This window comes from Suricata suricatta, chromosome 2 (assembly GCF_006229205.1).
Source record: "Suricata suricatta isolate VVHF042 chromosome 2, meerkat_22Aug2017_6uvM2_HiC, whole genome shotgun sequence".
In the NCBI taxonomy this organism is placed as follows: Eukaryota; Metazoa; Chordata; class Mammalia; order Carnivora; family Herpestidae; genus Suricata; species Suricata suricatta.
In genome coordinates, this window is record NC_043701.1 from 63017618 (window position 1) to 63044575 (window position 26958).

General features: G+C 35.6%; 1 protein-coding gene across 5 annotated transcripts in view; it reads right to left on the minus strand.

The window, feature by feature from the left end:
• Positions 1–26958, minus strand: part of KMT2E (lysine methyltransferase 2E) — a 105376-nt gene that overhangs the window by 36380 nt on the left and 42038 nt on the right. For 4 of the 5 annotated variants that reach the window (XM_029927548.1, XM_029927553.1, XM_029927532.1 and 1 more), the window contains 5 exons: positions 14784–14898; positions 13305–13534; positions 10011–10091; positions 3204–3262; positions 1861–2033 (listed from right to left, as the gene is read on the minus strand). In XM_029927548.1, the coding sequence (XP_029783408.1) occupies positions 1861–2033; positions 3204–3262; positions 10011–10091; positions 13305–13534; positions 14784–14898 (658 nt within the window). Of the gene's footprint in view, positions 1–1860; positions 2034–3203; positions 3263–10010; positions 10092–12758; positions 12848–13304; positions 13535–14783; positions 14899–26958 lie in introns of those variants that run through there. The other variant, XM_029927562.1, reaches the window with a different exon arrangement.

A 26958-nucleotide genomic window follows, 5' to 3' on the forward strand; every position in this document is an offset into this window, starting at 1 on the left:
GGAGAAACTTAACAGAGGACCATGGCGGGGGGGGGGAAAGGGGAAAAAATAGTTGAGAGGGAGGTAGACCATAAGAGACTCTTAAATACTGAGAACAAACTGAGAGTTGATGGGGGTGGAGGAGAGGGGAAGGAGAGCGATGGGCATGGAGGAGGGCACTTGTTGGGATGAGCACTGGGTGTTATATGGAAACCAACTTGACAATACACTATAAATTTTTTTTTATGCTTTTTATTTATTTTTGAGAGACAGAGAGAGACAGCTGGAGCAGGGGAGGGTCAGAGAGAGAGGGAGACACAGAATCTGAAACAGGCTCCAGGCTCTGAGCTAGCTGTCAGCACAGAGCCCGACGCGCGGCTCGAACCCACGAACTGTGAGATCTGACCTGAGCCGAAGCCGGACGCTTAACCGACTGAGCCACCCAGGCGCCCCGACAATACACTATAAAAGAAAATAAATAAATAAAACCTGAACAGTGGGTAAGATCTAAGTGGGCAAACTAGATCTTTTATACCCAGTTCCTGGATTTTTTCCCCCTAATCCTTGTTAATTTTTAACTAACAACATAAGAGAAAAATCTCTTTTTAAATACACAGCAATATTCTGAAAAAAACTATGACACAATTCAAGACCCAGGACTGATTCATTTTAAACAGCCAAAAGTAATTCCAGCCAGAAAAAATGCACAATCTATGCTTTACTCAAAAAATAGATTCATGGGGCACCTGAGTGGCTCAGTTGGTTAAGCCTCCAACTTCAGCTCAGGTCATGATCTCAGAGTTCATGAGTTCAAGCTCCATGTCAGGGTCTGGGCTGACAGCTTAGAGCCTGAAGCCTGCTTCAGATTCTGTGTCTCTTTCTTTCTCTGACCATCCCCACTCATGCTCTGTCTCACTCTCTCTCTCAAAAAATAAATAAACATATAAAAAAATAAAAACCAAAAAACAGATTCATTAAACCAATGACCTAAAACAAATTTATACAAGGATAAAATTTCCAAGTAACAATAAACAGGAAAGCCTCATTTGAAAGCATAAGATGAAAAAGATAAGTCAATAGCAATATGTGAATTCCTGAATTGTAAAAGGCATTTAATAGACAATCTCTCTCTCTTCATGTAAATTACAATCTGAAATAAGGAACACAACAATGAAACAAGACAAAATGCTGTTAAGTGCTATAATAAGAGGTTCATATGCCATAATGAGATGCAAAGAAAAATGATCATATGTGATAGGAGAAAAGCAGGTTTCATAGAGGAAGCAGTACTTGAGAGTCTACTAAGGATTTAAAAGACAGAGATGAGAATATCCTAAATGGTGAAGAGAACAGCATAAGCAAAGATAACACCTGGTGGGACACCTGGCAGGCTCAGTCAGTAGGGCACATGACTTTTCATCTCATGGTCATGAGTTCAAGTCCCACGTTGGGCACAGAGATTACTTAAGAAAAGAAAAAAAAAGGAAAAGGAAAAGAAAAAGAAAAAAGAAAAAACACCCAGAAAGGGCAGGTAGAATTTGGATATAAGAATGGATAAAATACAGGTTGAAGTGTAGCAGAACCTAATCTGAACCTAATCTGTGAAGATTGCTACCATCAAGCTTAAACGGTGGTGAAATGAGAAACTGAAAAGTACCTGCTGCCTATTAAATAACCAAATAATGTCTTCAAGAATTACTCAAGGAAAATGCTTCTCTATAACACTTCGATCTTTAAAAACATACTAAAATTGTAAAATGAGTTTTAAAAAACGTATATTCTACCACCTTTTCTAGCTACCATCCATTACACCTGCCTTTGTTGTAAAACTCAGTTCCCATCACTTCCTACTTACTGATCTAAAAAAAGGTAAAAACTTACTTTTTTACATTTTGAAATGTTTTGGTCTTTCTCCCCACTTTTTTTCCTTCTTTTATCATTAACCTTGGAAACTCTTGAAGCAGTTAAAGTGATCGATGTTGGGGTGTGCTGAAAGGCAGTATACAATTCCACAGGAACCTCATCACCACTCTCAGTTGCACTCGTATCACCATCTTCCAAGGCAAAATAAAAATTACTGTACTTGTAATACTATTTCAAACAAAAGGAAAAATAAAACAGCATTCTACATGACAAACTGCTGTATCTCCATCTTTCTGAAGAATAAATTTTTCTACTTCCTCAGTTCATAGTAAGATACATTTAAAAGCAAAGTTTTAAAGGGAACAATGTCTGACAACACACTGAGGTACTGTGTGACTGTGGGAAACGAGCACTTGCATAAGTAGTCAGTGGTAATTCAAAATTCCCTATGAAGGGGAATTTAACCATATCTAACAAAATTCTACATACACTTATTCTTTCACCTAGGTGTGTGTCCAAAATGAACAAAATTACAAAAAAAAAATCCAAAAGGGTTTCATTGATGGTACTATTTATAATAACAAAACCAACCAAGACAAAAATGCTTGAAATAACCTAAATGTCCATCAAACAGTTCAATAAACTATGATTATTCAAAACTAGTTGTACTGGTGGTGTTTTAAGTCAAATTAAAAGTTGTAGCATAGTTATACTGTTAAAATCTATTCCTAAAAATGAAAGAAATACTATTCCATATGACAAATGGATCACCATCTCTCTGGAAAGCAAACATATTTTAACACTTCTTTAAACCTGTTACCTTTGTAGAAAAGTAAGGATTTAAAATTTTTATTTATTTTCCTCTAATTTCCACATTTTCTAAAATTAAGTACATTTTATAATCTGTAAAAAAGACTATTTAAGGGGTGCCTGGGTGGCTCAGTCGGCTGAGCGTCCAACTTCAGCTCAGGTCATGATCTTGCAGTTTGAGGGTTCGAGCCCCGTGTCAGGCTCTGTGCTGACAGCTCAGAGCCTGGAGCCTCCTTCATATTCTGTGTCTCCCCCTCTCTCTGCCCCTCCCATGCTCGTGCTCTGTCTCTCTATGTGTAAAATAATAAATATATTACTTATTTATAAATAATGCTCATGTTCTGTCTCTCTGTGTAAAATAATATATTATTTATTTATAATAAATACAAATGTTTAAAAATAAAAAAGACTATTTAAAACCTGTACCTGACATTGTAAATTATATATACAACCAACATTCACTGGTAAGGTTTATATCCAACTAAAATATACAGGCCACTCATTTTCTCAATCACATTAATTTTAATTTAGCATAGATCCTTCTCACCTACCTGACATATTTTCCCTTTTCCGGCGTTGTAGTAGCACTGCCCTCTCTTTATCCAAACTCCTGCATTAAAATATTAACATGATTAGTCATTAAACTCTCATAAATTTAGATATAAAGCAGATTACAATTTCTCTAATGTTCTTACTGAAAAGCAAACAGTATAAAATATATGTATTTTATCCTTTGCCTTAGATTTAATCTAGCATAATAATTAGCAATAGATGCCAGTTAAGTGACTCTGTTGTGTTCTGAAGAAAATTACTCTTTACTTAGGAAACCAGTATTTTTTTTCTTCTTTTTGCAAATTAAAAAACGTTTCAAATGAAAAAGTATTTGTATTTCAGTGTGAAATGTCTGGGAGCACCTGGATGGCTCAGTCAGGTAAGCATCTGGCTTTGCCTCAAATTCTCATCTCACGGCTCAGCTTATGAGTTCGAGCCCTGCGTCAGGCTCTGTGCTGACAGCTCAGAGCCCAAAGCCTCCTTCGGATTCTGTGTCTCCCTCTCTCTCTGCCCCTCCCTGGCTCATACTCGGTCTCTCTCTCTCTCTCTCTCTCTCTCTCTCTCTCAAAAACAAATAAACATTAAAAAAATTGCTTTAAAATTTTTAAAGCAAAATGTTTGGGAAAAAATGCTAACAATGCTAACTAAAACCAAAATAAATTTCTTAAAAGCATACCACTGATTTAGGATCTATTTGCATTATTACCATTTGCCTAAAATTATTTCCACTTTTGAAATAATCATAAACACTGAAATTTTAACAATTAAAAATATACTAGAGGGAAGGTAGATGTGGGGAGAAGGATTAATTAGGGGATGGGGATCAAAAAGTGCACTTGTGATGAGCAATGGGTGTTGTATGGAAGTGTTAGTGATAAACACATCATATATCTGATACTACAGTTGATCTTAGCCAAAAGGCCGAGAAAAAATAAACACATCGTATATCTGAAACAAATATAACAATGGATCTTAACTAACTGGAATTTAAATAAAAACTTAAAAAAATAAAATATTTCATTAACTCCCAACTTACGAACTACATTATCCACAGTAACTTTTATTTTTCTCACCAACAATTTTGCTGTCACAACCTATTTAGTCTAGAGGTCAAATAAAACTAGGTATTATTCTTAGATGAGAGAATAAGGGCCCTAGACTAAAATATCTACAATTTAGTAACAGACTTGTCTTACTGTCTACTAGGACATATAACTATAACTAACATTACTGGTAACACACTATTTATCACAGAATAAGTAGAAATCACTCAACAACTACCCTCCTTAATGATCAGTTCTAAGTCAGCTCTTACTGAATTTATCAAGAGATATTTATCCCATCAAAAACCATCTGACAAAAGGCTAGTAACTATCATATAGTAAAACAAATTTACATAGTAAAACCTTTCTCATAATAAAGCAATACAAAGTGTAACACTGATATTACCATTTTGAATCTAGTTAAAGTGGCAAAAATCCAAGTCTGTCAGATACAATGGTAAGCCCTGAGAATTTAGGCATGTTTATCCATTACTGGTAGGAATTCAAAACTTTACAGCTCGAATTGGAGGGGAATCTGGTGATATCTCACAAAAATTTTATATATATGTAATACATTTACCCTTGTACTGAACAAGCCCATTTCGATTTGCAATTACAAAAGACTGGAAACAACTCATGTCCACTCAAAGGGGACTGGTTGAATACACTATTATATGAAAAAGATGACGCACCTTGAACCAACAGAAAGAAATGAGTCAATCTACTACTATAAAGTGATCTTCACCATATATTTTTAAAAGAAAAAAGGAAATGTGGTAAAACTCTGTGATATACTATCACCTAAATAAGGAAAGGAATACAAATATGTATGTTCACATGTACCTGTTTCTAATAAGGAAACAAACAATGAAAAGAATAATCCATTTTTTATGTTACTTCAGGGATGGAAGATTCAGGGATAGAAAGTTCAACTTATTTGAATATACTTTGTTTTAAAATTTAACTGTCGAATAATGGGACTACTTCTTACATAATTATATAAGTATATAATTATAAAAAACAGTATAAAAAGCAATCCTAAAAATAACTAGATTCCTCCTACATTTCTGGTAGGAATATAAAATCGTATAACTGCTCTGCAATAGAGTGGGGTAATTTCTTTAAAAATGAAACATGCAACTACCATGTGACTGAACAATAGCACTCTTGGGCATTTATCCCAGAGAAAACAAACTCACATTCACACCAAACCTGTACACAGAGTTCGTAGCAACTTTACCTGTAATAGCTAAAAATTATATCACATATATATATGTGTGTGAGTGTATCACAGAACACTACATAGCAATAAAAAAGAATGAAATACTGGGGCACCTGGGTGGCTCAGTAGGTTAAGAGTCCAACTCAGCTCAGGTCATGATCTCACAGTTTGTGAGTTTGAGACCCATACTGGAGTGTCTGCTGTCAGCACAGACCCTACTTTGGATCCTCTGTCCTTCTCCCTCTGCCCCTCCTCCACTCACTCTCTCTCAAAAGTAAATAAATATGAAGGAAAGGGAAGGGAAAGGAAAGGAAGAAAGAGTGATATCCAACAAACTGGCTGGTTTTTCAGAGAATCATGCAGAGTAAAAAAAAGCCAACACCACCATTTATATAACATTCTGGAAATGACAAAATTACAGCAGTGGAGTACAGATTATAGCAAGAGAGTTGCCAAAGGAAAGGAATGGGAGAGGCGGGAAAGGTGGAAAAGGTGGGAGGTGGATGCAGCTGTAAAAAGCAATGAAGGATAGTGGTCATGGAAATGTTTTGTATCTTGACTAGATGAACTAAATATCCTAGCTATAACAGTGTATTAATATTTTTGCAACATGTTACTACTGGGGAGAACTCATTGAAAGACACACAGAATCTCTATTATTTCCTAACTATATGTGAAACTCTAACTCAAAATTAAGGGGTTTTTTTTGGTTTATTTTTTAGTGTTTATTTATTTTTGAGACAGAGAGACACAGAGCGTGAGCTGGGGAGGGGCAGAGAGAGTAAGACACAGAATCCTAAGCAGGCTCCAGGCTCTGAGCTGTCAGCACAGAACCTGATGTGGGGCTCGAACCCAAAAACTGCGAGATCATGACCTGAGCTGAAGCTGAATGCTCTACCGACTGAGCCATCCAGGTGCCCCAAAATTAAGTTTAATTTTTAAAAAAATTAAAAATAAGGGGCACCTGGGTGACTTAGTCAGTGAAGTGTCTGACTCTTGATTTGGGTTCAAGTATGATCTAACAGTTCCTGAGTTAGAGCCCCATGACTCTCTCAGCACAGAGCCTAATTGGGATTCTCTGTTTCCCTCTCTCTCTGTCCTTCACCTGCTCGCTCATGCTTTCTCTCTCTCTCTCAAAAATAAACATACACTAAAGAAAAAAGAAAAGAACCTCATCAATGTAAGTGTGTATCCAGCTGGTATTTTAACCACAATGAAATTCTTTTAAGGGACTTTAAGCGCAATAAACCATACATTCTTTGTGGAATATATCTTAAGGGGAAAAAAAGTTCTCAACTGTTTACATAGGGGCACCTGGCTGGCTTGGTCAGTAGAGCATGCGACTCTTCATCTCAGAGTCATGAGTCCAAGGCCTAACTTGGGTGCAGAATTTACTTTTAAAAAAATAAATAAAAATAATCTGTTTTGCATAAACATATTGTTGGTGCTAGTTGCTGGTGTTGTTACTCTGAGATTACTGCATTTTTCTATGAAATAAAGCAATTGAGTAACAGGTAAAATTCTAATTACATTACTGTCTATGTCACTGAGAACTAGGATCAAAGGAGATATAAACAGTATATAGGAAGAATTAGAGGAAAACCTTATATTCCTAAATTTCAACTGCAATTATCTATATAAACTCATGTATTTTATCTTAAAAATAAACATACAAAACCTATTTCCCTAGCTTTGTCTACCAGAAAGACCTAGGAAAAGTGACCAATCCAGTAGAAAGAGCATGACTAGCTCTCAGATTCTAGTCCTAAAAACCAATCTTGTTAGGGGCACAAAGTATAAAATAAGCTGGAAATCTCTGGTTATACCATATAGCACAAACACTTATCAAGTACCACTAGGATACTGTCAATTGGCTTAAGAGTCAATTTGTCAAGTTCCCACCAACCAAAACTAGACAAAATTAAAATATCAATAAGGATAATAACTGCAGCAGTCTGACATCCATTATGTTTAAATCCCTGAGTTCATAATGATACTTAAATTTCTTTTCCATGTTCTGAACAATGATAAATAAAGGTTAAGAATCAGCAAGCATTTATCCTGCCTATCCTCACTGATACATGAACAACACGAAGAATTAGGAACACCAACCGCCTTTGCAGCCAAAAATCTGCATATAACTTTTGACTTTCCAAAAACTTAAAAATGTAAGCTTACTGATAACATAAACAGTTAATTAACACATATCTGGTATATCTATTATACTATTCTTTTTTAAAACTTTTTAATGTTTTATTTTTGAGAGAGAGAGAGAGAGAAGAGAGAGAGCATGAGTAGGGGAGGGTCAGAAGACAGAGAGAGACACAGAATCCAAAGAAAGGCTCCAGGCTCTGAGCTGTCAGCACAAAGCCCGATGCAGGGCTTAAACCCACAAACTGTGAGATCATGACCTGAACTGAAGTTGGATGCTTAACCGACTGAGCCACCCAGGCACCCCTATATATTCTATTCTTACAATAAGGTGAGCAAGAGAAAAGAAAATATAATTAAGAAAGTCATAAAGAGGGGCGTCTGGGTGGCTTAGTCAGTGAAGCATCCGACTTTGGCTCAGGTCATGATCTCATGGCTCATGACTCTGAGCCCTGTGTCGGGCTCTGTGCTGATAGCAAAGAGCCTGGAGTCTGCTTTGGATTCTGTGTCTCTCTCTTTGCCCCTTCCCTGCTCAAATGTTCTCTTTCTTTCTCTCTTTCTCAGAAATAAACATTTTTTTAATTTAAAAAAGTCATAAAAAAATAAACTTACAGTACTGTACAAAAAAAAATTCAAATATACAAAGACTTGCACAGGTCATAACTATGCTATTCATGGATCAACTGCATACCTTAAGAGAACTAAACAGTTGATATCGGAAAGTTTGTTTCTAAAGACATATTAGAGCTAATAAGCCATAAGCAGTAAGATTATCATGGCACTGGGACACCTGAGTGGCTCAGTCGGTTAAGTGTCTGACTTTGGCCCCAGTCATGATTTCACATGAGTTTGTGAGTTCAAGCCTCACATCAGGCTCTGTGCTGACACACATGGCACTAACTTGCAACTCCTAAAAAATTAATGGATCTAAATAATGACTATTAATGGGTCCTATCATAGAGACAACCAGATATGATGTGTCACCTGATGTAGCCTATGAAATATTCTTACAATATTCTTACCAAAAAAAAACCAAAAACAAAAAACTAGGTGGCTAAGTCAGTTAAGAATCCAATTCTTGATTTCAGCTCAGGTCATGATCTCATGGTTCGTGGGTTCAAGCTCTGCATTGTAAGTTTGAAGCCCCACACTGTCAGCATGGAGCCTTGTTGGGGATTCTGTGTGTGTCTCTCTCTCTGCCCTCTGCCCCCAGCCTCCCACCTGCACTCATGCTCTTTCTGGGTGCTATCTCTCTCTCAAAATAAATTTTAACAACAAAAACTGAATCTATAATCCAATCACACACTTATTTACAGAAATATAAAGGACAAAGAAACTTGTTTTATCATGATAATGCAATTAGCAAACAAATCAGGATAAAAAATTCAGCTCCTTAAATACATTGCAAAGGAGAGGCCAAAGTTAGTGGAGTAATGGAAGGAGGTTTATATTACTAGAGACTTAATAGATGTGTGTTAATTAATCAATATTTTAACAGTGTCTAGATGATTATACATTTTGTTGCATGTATAATAATGGCTTTGGGGTTTTTAAATTCTTTTACAGATTATACATATATTTAATTAACATATATAAGTGACTGTATATGTTTTTAAATATACGTATATACATATACACATACAGTAAAACCTTGGTTTGCAAGCATAATTGGTTCTGGAAACATGCTTGTAATCCAAAGCACTTGTATATCAAAGTGAATTTCAAGAACCACTGGCTCAACTGTGATCATGTGACATACAGCATCATGTACTACTCATACTGCAAGACACTCCTCGTTTATCAAGTAAAAATTTATTAGAAATGTGTGCTCATCTTGCAGAACACTCACAGAACAAGTTACTCGTAATCCAAGGTTTTACTGTACTGTATACTGAAATACAGAGATATATATGAATGAAATACACCTGAGATTTGCATTAAAATATGTGGAAGGGCAAAGAAATACATGAAAGTATAAATGAAAAAGATTGCTGAAAATTGTTGACACAGGGTGGTGGAATGATTGTACAGACCTATAAAACTGTTAATATTAAGTAAGGAAATGTCTTTCTAGTAACAGTTGAAGATTGTGCATTCCAGTGGGAAAAAATGCCACCAATTAGAAGATGCACTATTATTGTATACATTATTAATAAAGTAAAAAAAGTTCTACAAAATAAACTATGACATATTATCAATGGAAATATTCTTCCTCATTTTAGAGATGTCAAAATACAAAAAAATAAACATGAAAATGAGAAGTGTATTTTAGAATTGATGAAACACAGTAATCCATTAATTGTTTAATCCAGAATTCATATATAAACTTCTAGTAACTGAAGATTATTTCAGTATACTTACTGGCAATCTTAGAAGTATGCACAACTTACCTAGGCTGACAACGTTCACATAAGTATGTATCAGGAATATGCTGCCTGTCAATCCCCATGCAGTCAATATGTTGCCAAACGCTTAAAAAAAAAGCAAAATATAAAATATTCATAGAATATTCATCCTTAAATTAAGATCTGATATTCTATTTAACTATCATTTAATAAGTGCCCCCCTTTAACTGTAAAAGGTACTAGGAAGAATTCACAGAAATATATCCTTGGGGAGATAAAACTTTGTGATGCAAAGAGGACAAAATACAGCAAATATAAATTTAAAATGTGAAAGGTATACATTACATATATTATCAAAAGTCACAAAGTGAAGATGTCCACACTACTTGAAGTTATAGGAAAAGCACCCTGGAGAATGATGGACTTTAATAAAACCTCATTTGGGAGTTAGAAAGAAAAGATATCATTATAGCAATATTTTCTCAAGTAGACAGATATGAAGAGCAATGGCCAGAAAACAGTTAAAATATTTGAAGAAGAATTTTCTTTTTGAGAAATACAGGGGAGGTAGAATTGGGTTAGTAAGGTGTTGTCAGATTATATAGGAATTGGAACACCAGGATGTGTATGATTTCCTCTAACTAGCAACATGAAAAACTAGAGGTGTTTTGATGATATAAAGTGTTTGAATTTGAGGGACGCCACGGTGGCTCAGTTGGATAAGCATCTGACTTCAGCTCAGGTCATGATCTCACGGTTCGTGGGTCTGAGCCCCGACTCAGGTTCTGTGATGACAGCTCAGAGCCTGGAGCCTGCTTCAGATTCTGTGCCTCCCTCTCTCTCTGCCCCTCCCCCATTCATGCTGTGTCTCTGTCTCAAAAATAAACTATATAAAAAAAAATTTTTTTTAAAGAAATTAAGAAAATAAAAGCAGGGGTGCCTGGGTGGCTCAGTTGGTTAAGTGTCCAACTCTGACTCGGGTCATGATCTCACAGTCCATGGGTTCAAGCCCCGCGTCGGGCTCTGTGCTGACAGCTCAGAGCCCGGAGCCTGTCTTCGGATTCTGTGTCTCCCTCTCTCTGTCTGACCCTCCCCTACACACACTGTCTCTCTCTCCTTCTCTCTCAAAAATAAATAAAACATTAAAAGAAAGAAAAAGAAAATGAAAGCAGAAAAACCAATGAAGAGGATTTTCCAATATTCCAAACTTGAGTTAAAGGACAGAACAAGAATGTGGCAGAAAAGATAAAGAATCCAAGACACATCCTATGAGGACAGGGATTAAACCTATTCTATCCTAAAATTATTTTTATAGAATACATAGACCAGCTTGAAGCAACTTCTTAATTTATTACTATTATTGTATTTTGTTGCCAAGATTTTAATTGGTCCAAATATAAACACACACACACAGACACACATGTAGATGCCTGTTCCTAAAAACAGTATTATTTTTTACATAATAGCCACTTCTAATATATCCCTACTGAGTTACCTGCTATTGTATTGCTCTTCACTTCTTAACTGAGGATGTTGGTTAAAGAACTAGTAGGAAGTGGAAGGTAATGGAATATATATCAAAGATGTGGAGAGAAAAGTGAGAAAGAAAAGCAGAGCACCTGACAAGGAGGATTAGAACAAACTAAATTAAATTTGGGTGATGAGTAATAATGTCATGCAGAACAACAGAAGAAACCAAACTAGAAAATGAATAAATTATCAGAACTCTAGATGTCAAACTTGAAAGAGATTACAGACTGTAAGTATATGGAAGTACATAGAGGCAATACAGAACAAGAAGAGAGAAAAAAAATTAAGCTGTACAGTATTTTACAGATTAAGCAGTACAAAAATAGAACCACAAAATATAGATTCATAATGGCAGTTGCTGAGAAGCAAATACTTTGAACAATTCAAAAACTGTGAAACGGTCCTTAATTTGTAGATAGCATAAATCCTAAGGACTATTTCACTATTTTCACTATTTTCTAACAGATAATTCTGTATTATACTTAGATTGGTGTAATTAAATTGAAAAGAAAACAATGACCAGATAATGCATTAAAATAAAAAACACTGCCAAATGTTTGTAATTTATCACATTAGACAAGATCAGCTAAGAGAAAGCTATATTATATGATCAGTTAAAACATGAATTGAGATTTTCTATTAGGTAGCTATTTAAAAAATAACAAGTTTACTGAAGTGATTGTTCAAAGTAATGATTTTGTGTCACAGATGAAGTATTTATTTTTAAATTTGAAAAGGTATCACAATATATTTTTATTAAAATTAACTCAAAATATCAAATTTTCATATAAAAATATCAAATTTTACATTCCAATTGAGACAAATTTCCCCCCTTTTTGGCAAAGGTAAATAAACATTTTAAAATATAACCCTACATGCATGGTTATATCAATAACATCCAACTCCTAATCACCTTAATAAATAGGAACTATATTACAAATAACGGAAAGTAATTAGCATTTGGTTTTAAGATGTATTTTTACACTCACGTTCAAATATGGGTATATGCTACACTATTTCAAATCAATAATGAAGCTATGCCATAAAGATCTGACCCAGGAAATTGTGTAAAGCTACCAAACTTTCTTACTCACTACAGTGCCCTGCTTAAATGCTCTGCTTCCCACTCTGAGCAGGGGACAGACTCATTAACTTTCAGGCGGAAATCTTACTATTCCCTCTCCAACCTCCCGCAAATCCCTCACCCCCAGAAAAACAAAAACAAAACCAAAAATAAAACCCCACTTTCTGTCCCAATCACACCTTCTCTAGGGGAGGAGGCCTTTCTTGGTGGTTGAACCAGGGTTGGGGGAGGGGAGACTGTGGTTCTGGTTCAAGGAGACTCCAGAGTGCTGCAAGGTTCAAGTCAAAAGGAGGTGAGAGAGTCAGGTCAAACAAACATCAATCAAAATGTATAATTTCCCCAAACTGGAAAATCACAGTTGACTACACAGCACAAATAATTCCAAAGGAAATTCACAGGGCTCATTTTTCTATCTTGTCTACCACTGTATGTAGTTGTATTATTATCGAATGAAGAAGAACAGAAATGTGATCCTGTATGAATAAAGTTCACAACTGAATGCCTATTATGCAATTAACAATGAGGATTTCTAATAAACTCTAAGAGAACTTCTTTCCCATAGGGGCTTTTTTTAGGAACAAAATAAACTGCACTGATAATAGCAGAAGTCTCACTTAAAAACTGCATTCATCAATTCCTTCTAAAGTGACTTTATCTTTTCAAAGGTTAACATCAAAGGTTAGTAGCATTCAAGAAAAGTAAACTAATGGTGTAAAATATTTTACCTGCATTTGTCACAACAGATCATGTATCCATCATCATGTGTAAAACCACATATGCACCTGGTTACATCAGTACCGTAACTTCCGTCCTCAGATGTGCTGATTGTAGTAGCACTGGAAGTTTCATCAAAATTAGGAGTGGTAAATATGCCTACTTCATTTTTGCTAATAAGAACTGATGGAGGAGGGGAAGCCGGAGGTGTTGGAGGAGGACGAGCACCATAATTATGGTCCTGGATAATTAAACACAAATATAGCACAATATATATAATTTCAGCAACAATATGAACTAAGTAATTACAATAAAATTCAGTCCTTAATTTGAATATTTAAGAAATAAGAAACTGGCCCATCTCTTCCTTAATACCTTTAAAATAATGACTTGGTGAAGCTAGATATTAAACCATACTACTAAGTGAAAATGTTGGTCTATCTCAGTCACCTGCACAATGACTTCCCTCAAATTCCATGTCCTCACCTCCCTAATCAAAAGACATCCTCAAAGTCCTATGGTCATAGAGCTCCACCTTCAAGGTAGAAGCAGGTACACAATGTGAAGATAAGGGTTAAAAAAAGAACCTCAGCAGTGCGGAATGTAAAGGCTAAAGAATAACAAACACAACTACGAAAGACATATTATCACTATTAAGTATATAATAGAAAAAAATTTTTTAATTGGTTTTTATTCTGGTCCCAGTGGCAAAAATCCCTCATTAATTGTATCCGGATAATATCACAAATATGTCCAGTTCTGCAACTGTTCCAATTTAGCCTCTGCCTCTTATTAGCTATGCAACACTCAATAAGTTAATTTAGATAAGCCTTCATTTTTCTCAGTTATGAAATGGGAATGAAAATTATGCCTGTTATAAGACTGGTTTTTAAGATTAAATGAGATAATATATGTAAAAATGTTTAGCCTAGGGACACTTGGGTGGCTCAGTTGTTCAGATCTTGACTTAGCTCATCATCTCACGGTTCTGTCTTGACAGTGTGGAGCCTGCTTGGGATTTTCTCCCTCCCTCTCTCTCTCTGACCCTCCCCCACTCTCCACACCCAAAAAGAAAATGTTTATCACAAAGCCTGGCATTTAAGTGCCCAATAAATGGTAATTATATAATTTACTATATAAATTACTATTTAATTTAGAATCAACAATAGATACTACGATACAGTTCTATCTCTGGCTCTTTATAGAGAAGGCAAAGAATCAGAATGTCAAACTATTAATAGCATAAAATGCAAAATAATAATAATAGTAATAAAACTTCTAGGGAATACCTCTTATAGAATTATAATCCTTTAAATAAATATAGTTAGAGTGATAAAAATTTAAACTATAAATGACATACCTAATTGTTTAGATAATATAAAATAAGTGTGGATTTTTAAATATTTTAGTCTTAGGTACAATACCACAAACATTTACTTTCAACCTCTAGATATAAAAAATACCCTTCCAGAGAAACTTTTGACACTTACCGCATAGGGCAAACCGATGTAACTGTGTGAATGATGTGAGCTGCTGGTATACAACTGGTGGGGATAACTGTTGGATTTCTCAACTACCACAGGGCTAGCTTCTACGGATTCTGGTCTGGAGGGGAAAAAGTTGCATCAAAGAGAATTCCATTCATTTTTGTTCTGTTTAATCGATTTAAAATTATAAGCATTTATTTTATTGCTATACCAATGTCTTTTTACAGGAGGTAGACACCTTGTGGATATGTCCTATCCAGATTCTGTGCTAACCAAAGTTTAAAAAAAAGTTTCACCGCCCATGTTCTAATATAGTTTCCCTATCATTAAAAAAAAAATTTACTAGAGGGGCACCTCGGTGGCTCAGTTGGTTAAGTGTCTCACTTTGGCTTGGGTCATGATCTCACAATTCGTGGGTTCGAGCCCCAAGTCCGGCTCTGTGCTGACAGTTCGGAGCCTGGAACCTGTTTCAGATTCTGTGTCTCCCTCTCTCTCTGCCCCTCCCTCTCACTCTCATTCTGTCTCTCTCTCTCAAAAATAAACATTAAAAAAATTATTAGGGAGGGACGCCTGGGTGGCTCGGTCGGTTAAGCATCCAGCCAGCTCAGGTCATGATCTCTCGGTTTGTGGGTTCGAGCCCTGCGTCAGTCTCTGTGCTGACAGCTAGCTCAGAGCCTGGAGCCTGCTCCGGATTCTGTGTCTCCCTCTCTGTCTGACCCTCCCCTAATCACGCTGTCTCTCTCTCTCAAAAATAAATAAAACAAAACCAAAATAAATAAATAAATAAATAAATAAAACATTAGAAAAAAATTTTTAATTATTAGAGATTAAACACTATTTGATATACTCAATGGCACCAGGGACACTAGGCACAGGGGTGGAGAAAAGTGGCAGAAGTAATTTAAACAGGATGAAGAACACAATGAATCTATATAGCCCCCAAAGTGAATATGAAGTATACATTTCAATGGTCAAAACTGTATGTATGTTAGTGTGCCTAGATATAATGAAGCCTCAGAAAATGTCAATAAAGTTAAGAATTAAGAAACCTCACAAAGAACCAAGATTTGCTTATGAAAAAATATAAACTGTGGTAGAGTAAGACCAGTAGTTCTGGTCCATAATGGTTAAGTGATGATGACCTGACCAACAACAGATACCACTGGGACTAACAACTCACCCACTGTGATTGACCTGTAAGCTCTCTGGCCTAGCTTTTTATATATATCACTTTGCAAACTTCTTTACTCATATCAATCCTCCTGAATCCTATTCCTGGAAATTCCTATTGATCAGTGTAGAAGTGAAACTACTTCTGAGGCTAATATGCAATGAAATTAGTTTCTCCCTTGCACACAGAAAACATGATTTGTTTCTGTGCCTTTATTCTTACTGTAGCCACAATTTGAGATAGTTCTGTCATGATATCCCTTATCCAAAATCTGCCCTTAGAACTTAGTGCTGTTTGTATTCTTCATGGTTTAAAGACCTCTTAATGCACTTACACTGTAGTTGTCATATATCTATAGTCAATGGTTTCTTGATATACTCTCCACACCTCTCCCACTCATTCTCCTGCACAAAGTCTAGATTTAGCTCTAAGTGGCTGCTGCTATGAGATCCAGTATTTCAAAACCAGTAGAGAAGGAGGCACAAACTGAGGCTGTTACACAGTTCTGGAGGAAATTACAGAAGAGCCTCCAAAATGTTCTTAATACTCTGAAAATCAATACTCATAGGGACGCCTGGGTGACTCAGTCGGCTGAGCATCTGACTTCGGTTCAGGTCATGATCTCACAGTTTGTGGATTCGAGCCCCACATCAGGCTCTGTGCTGACAGCTCGCTCAGAGCCTGGAGCCTGTCTTTGGATTCTGTGTCTCCCTCTTTCTCTCTCTGACTCTCCCCTGCTCACGCTGTCTCGCTGTCTCTCTCTTTCTCTCTCTCTCAAAAATAAATAAAACATTTAAAAAAATTTTTAATCACCTAATGTCTATAGTGTTATTTTAAAAATGTGCTTCCTCCTTTTAAAAAAATGTCTTTTGAATTTAAAATCAACACATTCTCACTGCATAAAACTTAAATACATAAGTATGTAAGAAAATGAAAGACTATGTCTTCAAACCTCAAACCTTCAAACTTAAAACCTCAAACACAAATCTTAAGATGCCATGTATCTCCCTCTAAATTATTTCTAATATATTGTTTCCTTTTTTACAATTTGCTTTTTCCATCTTTCAGTGTCAATCAATATGTATCTATTTTTGGTAATAACTGCTTACTTCATTATATAAATGTACATAGTTTAACAATTTCCCTATTGGTGGATATTTTTTATTTTTATTTGAGAGAGAGAGAGAGAGAAGGGCAAAAAGGGAGGGGGAGGGAGGGAAAAAAAGAGGGAGGGAGAGAGAGGGAGGGAGGGAGGGAGAGAGAGAAAGTATCTTAAGCAGGCTTCATCCCTAGTGGGGAGCCCGACATGGGGCTCCATCTCACCACCCTGGGATCATGAAGTGAGCCAAAATCAGGAGTCAGACACTCAATGGACTGAATCACCCAGTTCCCCAGGAAACATTTGTTCCTATTTTTCACTGTCAAAGGTATCACTGCACTTGTACACCCTTCAATATATCTTCTCTAAATACTTGGTAATATTTCTACAACACGCATCCCTGGAGGTAGAAATAAACAAATGCTCCACAAAACAATAAATGCATATAAAATGGATAGACATTAGCAATCTTTGACTGCTTTACAATACCTATTGTTTTAAAAAATCGTTAAAACTTACATGAAAGGATGAAGTGGAGTTTTGGCAATTACTGATCTATATATAATACTATCACTAAGGCAACATGCAGGTATTGTGGCCAAAATAGAAAGACTCCCACTTAAAGATTTAGATCAAACTCTGAATATACTGTTAAAGAGCATGGTAAAAATTTTGATATTTTGAAGCAGTTAATGGTTAAGCATTAATAAAAAACGTTCAGCACAAAAGCAGGTAAGTTCATGCATGTAAGCAAGTCACAAATGCATAACTTCATGATTCACACTGAAGCTGCAGCAATAACCATATGTCAATGAAAGAAAGCAGAAATTCCTTATCAAGAACCTCCTTTCTAATGCTGCTGCTTATACTAAAAATAATTTTTAAAAGAAGGTAATAGTTACTTTTTTTTAAATTCTTTTTTTATGTTTTTTATTAATTTTGAGAGACAGAGAGAGACACTGCGAGCAGGGGAGGGTCACAGAGGGAGAGACAGAATCTGAAGCAGGCTCCAGGCTCTGAGCTAACAGTCAGCACAGAGCCTGATGCGGGGCTCAAACTCATGAGCCGTGAGATCATGACCTGAGCCGAAGCCAGCCGCTTAACCGACTGAGCCACCCAGGCACCCTGGTATTAGTTACTTTTTAAAAAATTTGGTTGACCTATTTTAAGGATTTTCCTTAACTATTAGATAGCATTAAAAAAAAAAGTAATACAACAACATATATCCTTAGAAATATTCTTTAAAAGTCCCATGGTGTTAAATATCCTCAAAGCTCTGCATGGTAAACATGAAAGCAATTTTGTGTCAAACACCAAAAGTCAAACATTCTTTGATCTAGTAACTACATTTTGGGGAACTTATCCTAAGAAAGTAATTCGCACTAAATAAAGACTTGCAGATTTGAGATATTTACTGTAGTATTATTCATAAAACTATATGTAAGAGAAGAAATAATTTAAATATCAAATCACAAAATGATTAATTAGAGACGCCTGGCTGCCTCAGTCTGTTGAGAATCTGACTCTTGATCTCAGGATCATGAATTCAAGCCCCATCTTGGGCATGCAGCCTACTAAAAAAAAAAAAAAAAAAAATCCACGCAAATCTACCACATTTACATATGGACAGCACCTTCGTAGGAACTCATAGTAACAAAAATCACTACACTGAGGTCACAGGAGTTTTCCTCAAAATCTTCTGGAACATTATCATAAAGCTTTAATAAATTTTTAATGGCATGACTAAAGGGATAATATGTAATAATTGAATTTCTATACACACACACACACACACACACATAGATACCAATGTAAAGGTATGACATTTATCATAAAGAAACTACATTAGCATAGTATTTTCTATAAATAATTACACATCCAGACATAAACCATAGTGCTGTGTTCATCCCAGATGGATGAGATTTCACTTACATAATTTTGACGTCAATTTTCAAATAGTATGAAACTTATTTGTACTCATTCAAATGTGGTTTTATATATGTTCTTAAATCACTGAATTAAGAAATATGGTTTCTTGTTAACTAAGCCAACACTAAGATACTAACTGCTTCTTTTGGAAGTTCCCTAATAGCTAATGAATGCAGAAGGAATGATCAAATTAGAAAACTCATGAATTTTTAACTCTCTAGAAATAATGAATTTAGGCAACAGATAGCCATGGATGCTAAAACCTTGAAAGGTTAAAAGCTGATGAACAGATAAGGCTAACAACACCTGAACCTGCTGATCCTTTTTATCATCAATGAAAGTTAGACAACCAAGTTTTATGTGCCTTTCTAATAAAATGCAACAGAAAGTACAAAATCTCACATATAAAGTATCATGCTAAAAAGAAAATAGAAGGAAAATAAGAATGGTTAAAAAAAAAAATCTGAAGCTAATCACATCTCTAGATCTAAATACTAGTTTATAGAAATATGGGGTTAAGGGGCACCTGGATGGCTCAGTCAGTTAAGCATCTGACTTCGGCTCAGGTCATAATCTCACTGTTTTGTGAGTTTGAGCCCTGCGTCAGGCGTTGTGGTGAGAGCTCAGAGCCTGGAGCCAACTTCGGACTCTGTGTCTCCCTCTCTCTGCCCCTACCCCACTCACACTGTCTCCTTTCAAAAATAAATAAATATTTTTAAAAATGGGATTTAGTAGAATAATACATGATAGCAAAAAGAAACAATAGGCCCAATTCATAATGCTAAAACTTCTATATTCCAAATGACTTCTTCAATGTTACATGGTATAAGAGGGGGAAATTTTTTAAAGGTTGCTGCAGACGAAGAGATTGAAAGATATTTCAATCAAAAACAATGTGTGGATCTTGTCTGGATGCCAATTTGAACACACGAATTATAAAAAGACATTTTTGAGATAAGTAAGGGAAATCTTAAGAAGATTTGGGTATCTTATATTAAGAAAGTGTTGGAGTGCTTGACTCTTGATTTCAGCTGAGGTCATGATCTCACGGTTGTGAGATTGAGCCTGGTGTCAGACACCACACTGAGACTGGAGCCTGCTTAAGAGTCTCTCTCTGCCCCTCCCCCACTCATGCGCTTTCTCTCAAAAAAAAAAAAATAGTGTTAATTTTGTCATATGAGATAACAGTACTGTGGTTAAAAAAATCCTTATCTATATGTAATTATAATAAAGAATATGTAGGTAAAATGATGGGAGGATTTGCTTTAAAATATTTAAGTAAAACTATAAGATAGATGAAACAAGACTGGCCAAACTGAATACTGATAAAGCTGAGTAATGGCCTATTGGGCACTTGGGATTATTATACTGTTCTCCCTACTGCTGTATATATTTCTGTATTTCCTGATATTAAAAACGATTATTTTAAGTTCCCCAAACTTCTTATCTTACATTTAATATCCTATATACAACAGATACCTACAAGAATGGTATACTATCTCCTTCCCTCTCAACTCAGGAAGATATCCTGGACATTTCTATTTCTCCTATCCAAGTACTTACCAGGCCCAACCCCACTTAGCTTCCAAGATCAGACGAGATCAGGTACGTTCAGGGTGGAATGGCCGTAGACCTGAGTAATTCTATTTCTAAGTATCTATTTGTGGGATCTCAACTCTTCTTGATTTTCAACACATTTTTCAAGGCTTACTTCAAATGCTCAAGGAGCACTTTCCTAACTGCTCCATAAATTATATGGATCCCTATAGCACTTATTTACTGTAATGTTAATTACTTTTCAAGTAAAATTTTGTATGCTGTCAACCATATTATCACATGCATTTATTTTTTTCCTCCCAAATTCCATCAAAATTAACAATGAGCCTTCTCAATTAAAAAGAACACAGAGGACGCCTGGCTGGCTTAATCAGAAAGAGCATGAGACTCTTGATCTTAGAGTTGTGAGTTCAAGCCCCACATGGGATACAGAGATTACATAAACAAACAAACAAACAAACTAACTAACAAAAAAAATAAAGAAAATGGAATTGGGACTTACATGTCTAAGGCTGGCCATTCAATGGGTATAGTTCAGTTGTCACCTTTTTAAAATTGAGCCTTTTATTTGTAATGTGGGCTAAATATACCCGTACCTTCTTCCTAGCAATATGGATAAAACCCAAATGATAGAAAGGATATGGAAGTGTATTTTCTCAACTATAATGCACTATATAGATGTGTAACACTACTTATTTCCTCAGAAGTGTCTCTCAAGTGTAACTAAATATTCAGTTGCTTTTCAATTCTGAAGTTGCTTTTCAACTTTATTTTGAAACCTTAACTCCACATTAATTTAAACTTTCAACAGTGATTTTAAGTACAAGGTCTAGCTATACCTGTTTCAAATAAATAACTAAATTTGGAAGGTATCAAAACACTGTTGATATTTAAATTACTTAGTATATTGAGCACTAAATATATGTTAAAGTCCTTAAAAAGTTTATTCTTCTAAAAGTATACTCCCACAAGTTTTAAAATTATACTGAAATATGTGTCTTACAAGTTTTTTTAATGTTTGTTTATTTTTGAGAGAGTGGGACACAGACTGTGAGTAGGAGAGGTGCAGAGAGAGGAGGGAGACACAATCCGAAGCAGGCTCTAGGCTCTGAGCTGTCAGCACAGACCCTGATGCAGGGCTCAAACCCACGAACTGTGAGATCATGAACTGAGCCAAAGTCAGACGCTCAACTGACTGAGCCACCCAGGCACCCCTTTTTCTTTTTTTTTTATAAAAATTTTTTTAATGTTTATTTATTTTTGAGAGAGAGAGAGAGAGATAGCAAGCAAGCATAAGCAGGGGATGGGCAGAGAGAGAGGAAGACATAGAAACAGAAGCAGTGAATTAAGGGCCTTAAAATGGTTCTTTGGTAATCCTTCCATAAAGCAGATTTTTAAAATATATTTCTTAAAAGTCTCCACGTAGTTAAAGGTGCACAGAGCCTGCTTGGGATTCTCTCTCTTTTTCTCTGCCCCTTCCCCATTCATGCTCACTTGCCCTCTGAAAAAATTAGTAAACTCTTTAAAAAATAAGGTTTTTAAAAAATAAAAGGTTTTAAAAGTTTAGGCCAAGGATTCAGAGCATTATTCAGTGAAATACATTTTACTGCTACACTATATTTATATATTTATATATATTTATATCCATCACTAATCTACCATGTGAATATACATATATTCCTTCTCTATACTCAACTTCCTTGTCTTTTTTAAACATGCTAAGCTCCAGGAGGCCAGGACCTATTACTGTAATAAAGTTTATTTATTACCAACATAAGAAATAAACAGGGAATGATGTAACAAGAGAATGGGATTAATGTTCTAATTTTGGTTCTAGTCACTGCTTAAATCATTCATAATTTTGACACAAGAGCTAAGTAAGCAAGGAAATCTCTATCACAGGCAACAGGAATTTTTGAAATGTTTAAATTGTTTTTAAATTAATAACTTTAATGTGTTTTTTTAATTGAGACAGAGAGACACAGAGCATGAGTGGGGGAGGGGCAGAGAGAGAGACACACACACAGAATCTGAAGCAGGCTCCAGGCTCTGAGCTGGCAGCACAGAACCTGATGTGAAGCTCGAACCCACAAACCGCAAGATCATGACCTGAGCTGAAGTTGTCCGCTTAACCAACTGAGCCACCCAGGCGCCCCTAAATTAGTAACTTTAAAGTTTCTGCTTAGAAAGGTTCTTAAGAGGAATATACAGAGGTATGTTCAGCCTTAAGCATGTCAATGAAAAAATCAACATGATTTTGTGGAATACTTAATATACACATGTAAGCTTAATGTAGATTAACAAAATCTGACACAATGCATTAGATTCATTGTTCACCCAACCTAACATCCAACATGTTGAACCAAGAAGCTGTATGTGAGTTCCTTGGAGAGAACTATTTTATTCAAAACCTTTGCAAAAGAATTTTATTGTCTTGTATTCCTCTCTTTAAAACTCTCAAGGTGCTCTCCAGTTTTTATGTTATAATGTTAAGTGATTATCTAAGTACCTGTCTGTATAGATGGGTCCACTGAACTATCCTGTTTCTTATTACACAGAGCTCAATCTTATTAAATATTTTTTTTTTTCTCTACACTCAATGTGAGGCTCAAACTCATGTCACATCAAGAGTCACATGTTCCACTAAGTGAGCCAGGTAGGCACTCCTTATTAACCATCTTTTTAACACAGCCCCTTAAGCCCTGGTGATCGTTCATCTTTCTTCAGATCCATTTATTTCTTCAATAAGATGTGACAGACAAAGACATGGTACTCAGCCATGAACATAATATACTCTGTAGAGAGTGATGATGATCTTATGATGATCATTTTCTGGATTCTTTTGACATCTTAGTATTTCTGTGCTTGCCCATAGTGAAACATTTGCCATTTTCTGCTGACTCACAGTATTCTCAAATTTGTATCTTATCAACACTAATATATGCTTTCAGTATGTAAAAATATGAATCTGAAGATGTCATTATGCAGCCCCTATTCCAAAGAAGTCATATAGACATTAAAATAAGTGCAACCCTAGTAATACTGGAGGACATGCTGTTTATACCACCTCATCCAGAACATTTATTCCTACAGTTTCCATCTATGATGAATCCCAGTTATAAAATTTTTTCTAAGTTGTTTTGGTGGATTAACCTTCCAGTAAAAGGAGCATACAGACTATAATTCAACAAATAGTTCCATGACGGTGTTCACTATATGTATTTAAGGTACCCTGTTAGATCCTAAATAAGATAACAAAATATATAAAACATACTCCTATCACTCAAAGAGTTTTGGAAAGGCAGGGTTAACACAAAGAGACAGGTACACAAAAACCACTACAAAGGCAAAAACAGGATAATGCCATAAGAAACGTACACGCAAATGCCTAACAAAAAAACTCTTTCCTCCTCTGTGAGGCTTTGCTCTTTAGCTAACTTTCTACATCTGTTACCCTAAAGCCTAGGAAGCTAATTTGCTAAACTGCTAAGCAAATTAAAATGACCCTTGACTGGTAAATAAATTGTGTCTGGGTTGAGAAAACTATAAATACTTGATGAGGATGCCACAGATTTGAACTTCCCAAAAATGCAGTAACTCTTCTAAATGGCATGTCCCTCACACGGAACCTGGAAACTCTGCCTGTGCTTGTTAATAACAAATAGTGGCTTCTGAGAAACAGAAGGCTTCTGGCTACTAAGGTGGAGACTCTCACACCACCCAGTGTGGACCTCAACTCCTGGTACATGACCATGACCTGAGAAGCCAAAGAAAGTAACTCCTGGATGGTTGACTGTGTTCCTTCCTATATGGTCTCACACAGACACAAACACCTGATGCTAACCTCTGATAAAGTGTGGCTCCTGTCCTGTACACCATATCGACTAGTGTCAAGTATGGCCTGTGATAGTCTTGTGAGTCTGAATGTTGAACCTAACAAGACATCCTTGTAGAAGCTACAAAAGTTCAAAGTTAAAGGCTCCAGATGTAAGGGGATTCAAGAGAAAAACATATCTACTTGAGTAACAGGTAGGATAAGGAATGACATCATGAGTTTTCATTAAAAGTGAGAATACTTTTAAAAGATACAGAGGACTTTGAACATTTGAATTTTACACTAAGTATGTCTTCTATTGAAAAAAAATTTTTTTTAAAGGAGTAATGGGGGCACCTGGCTGGCTCAGTTGGAACAGAATTCTTGATCTCAAAGTCATAAGTTCAAGCCCCATAGTGGGTATAGAGGTTCCTTAAAACCTTGATCTCAAAGTCATACGTTCAAGCCCCACAGTGGGTATAGAGGTTCCTTAAAAATAAAATCTTTTTTTTAAATTTATAGTTTATTGTCAAATTGGTTTCCATATAACACCCAGTGCTCTTCCCCACAAAAATAGAATCTTTTAAAATAATAATAAAAAGCAGTAATTGTAGAGAAAGATATCCCATGCATATGCAAAAAGAGACAAAAATGGCAATGGGAGTCTTCAAAGAGTACGGAGAGTTCAGTTAGATTTCAGAATAGTGTTTGTTTAGTTAGCTGTCTGTCAAAATTAAGTAACAAAACCCTGAAATAGAGAGGAATTTTTCTTTATAAGATTTGGATTTAGAGAAATACTATGTTAAACAAGGTTTTTAGGTCATCTGTGTCCCAACATCATCAAACACAAACACTTGCATTGAAATCTCACAAAAAGTATCCAGTATAAGGTGGCGGTCATCCAGGATCACTCTAAACATACTTAAATTTTCTTCCTAGCTCAAAATTAAAATAACAAAAAATTGAAAAGCTTCATAAGGCTCACTGAGCACTGTGTGGATTACATCCAGAGACCTCAATATAACTAGCACAAATTAAACAAATATTGAGGGCCTAGTGTTTACCAGGGACTATGAAAGATAAAAAGACAAGACAGTCTCCCTGTCTTCAAGGAACTTACAATAATATAGTTTTATTCATTCAATAAACATTTTGGTACACTTTAAGTAGCAAACACTGAGATGCTGGAAATTAAAAAATAAAGAAGGGAAAATGATGTATGGGGAAAACAAGTATATTAATGATTATAGTATCATCAGAGGTATGCATAGGGGCTCTTCATAATAGTAATCACATTCACTGAATCTTAAAGAATGACAAGTTAACAAGCCCGAGAAATAAGAGAGGTAGAAGAGATGGAGAGTGTATTCCAGACAGAAGCACATATGCAGTCAGAGATATAAACATCAAGACAAGTTTAAGCATGTTTCTCTATGCAAGACTGACTGAATACCAGCATCACAATCACCTGTAATGCATGTTATATATATATATATATTTTTTTTTTTTTTACAGCTTTACTTAATGAATGAATGAAATATTTTAAAGATCAGGTCAGAAATCTACATTTTAATAAACACTTTCAATCTTATGTTCACTGAAGTTTAGGAAGCACAGAATAAGAATTGCTTATATACCTCAACACCACAAAACCCAAATAATCCAATTTAAAAATAGGGGACCTGAATAAACATTTTTCCAAAGAAGATACACATGGCCAACAGACACATGGAAAGATGTTCACCATTACTAATCATGACAAAAATGCAAATCAAAACCACAATTAGGTTATCACTTTACACCTGTCAGAATGACTAGAATCAAAAAGAAAACAAGTGTTGGTAAGGATATGGAGCAAAAGGAATGCTTACGTACTGTTTGTGAGAATGCAAAATGGGGCAGCCACTATGAAAAACAGTATGGCAGATCCTCAAAAAATTAAAAATAGAATTACCATATGATCCAGTCATTCTACTACTAGATGCCCAAAAGAAATGAAAACACTAATTTGAAAAGATATATGCACCTCTATGTTTACTGGACCATTATTTACAACAGCCAAGTTAAGGAACCAACCCAAGTGTCCATCAGCAAATGAATGGGATGAAGATGTGGTATGTGTGTACGTACACATACATACATACATGCACACAGGAATATTACTTAGCCATAAAAAAGAGTGAGATCTTGCTATTTGTAACAACATGAATGGGCACAGAAGGTATACTGCTAAGTGAAATAAGAGAAAAAGACAAATATAATTTCACTCATGTGGAACTTAAACAAAACAAATGAAGAAAAAAGAGACATTAAAACAAACACATACAGAGAACAAACTGGTGATTGTCAGAGGGGAGGGATGGGTGAAATAGAGAAAGGAGAGTAAGTGCACACTTATGATGAGCACTGAGCAATGTATAAAACCGCTGAACCATTATACTGTACACCTGAAATTAATATGACATTGTATTTAATTATACTTCACTAGAGAGAGAGAGAGAGAAAACAATTTGTAAAATTCAGAGCAGACAGAGTTAAAGGTATGGAGAAAGGGCCAGAGATGAGGGCAGGTAAATGAGCCAAGGACCAGTTCAAAAAGTACCCTAGG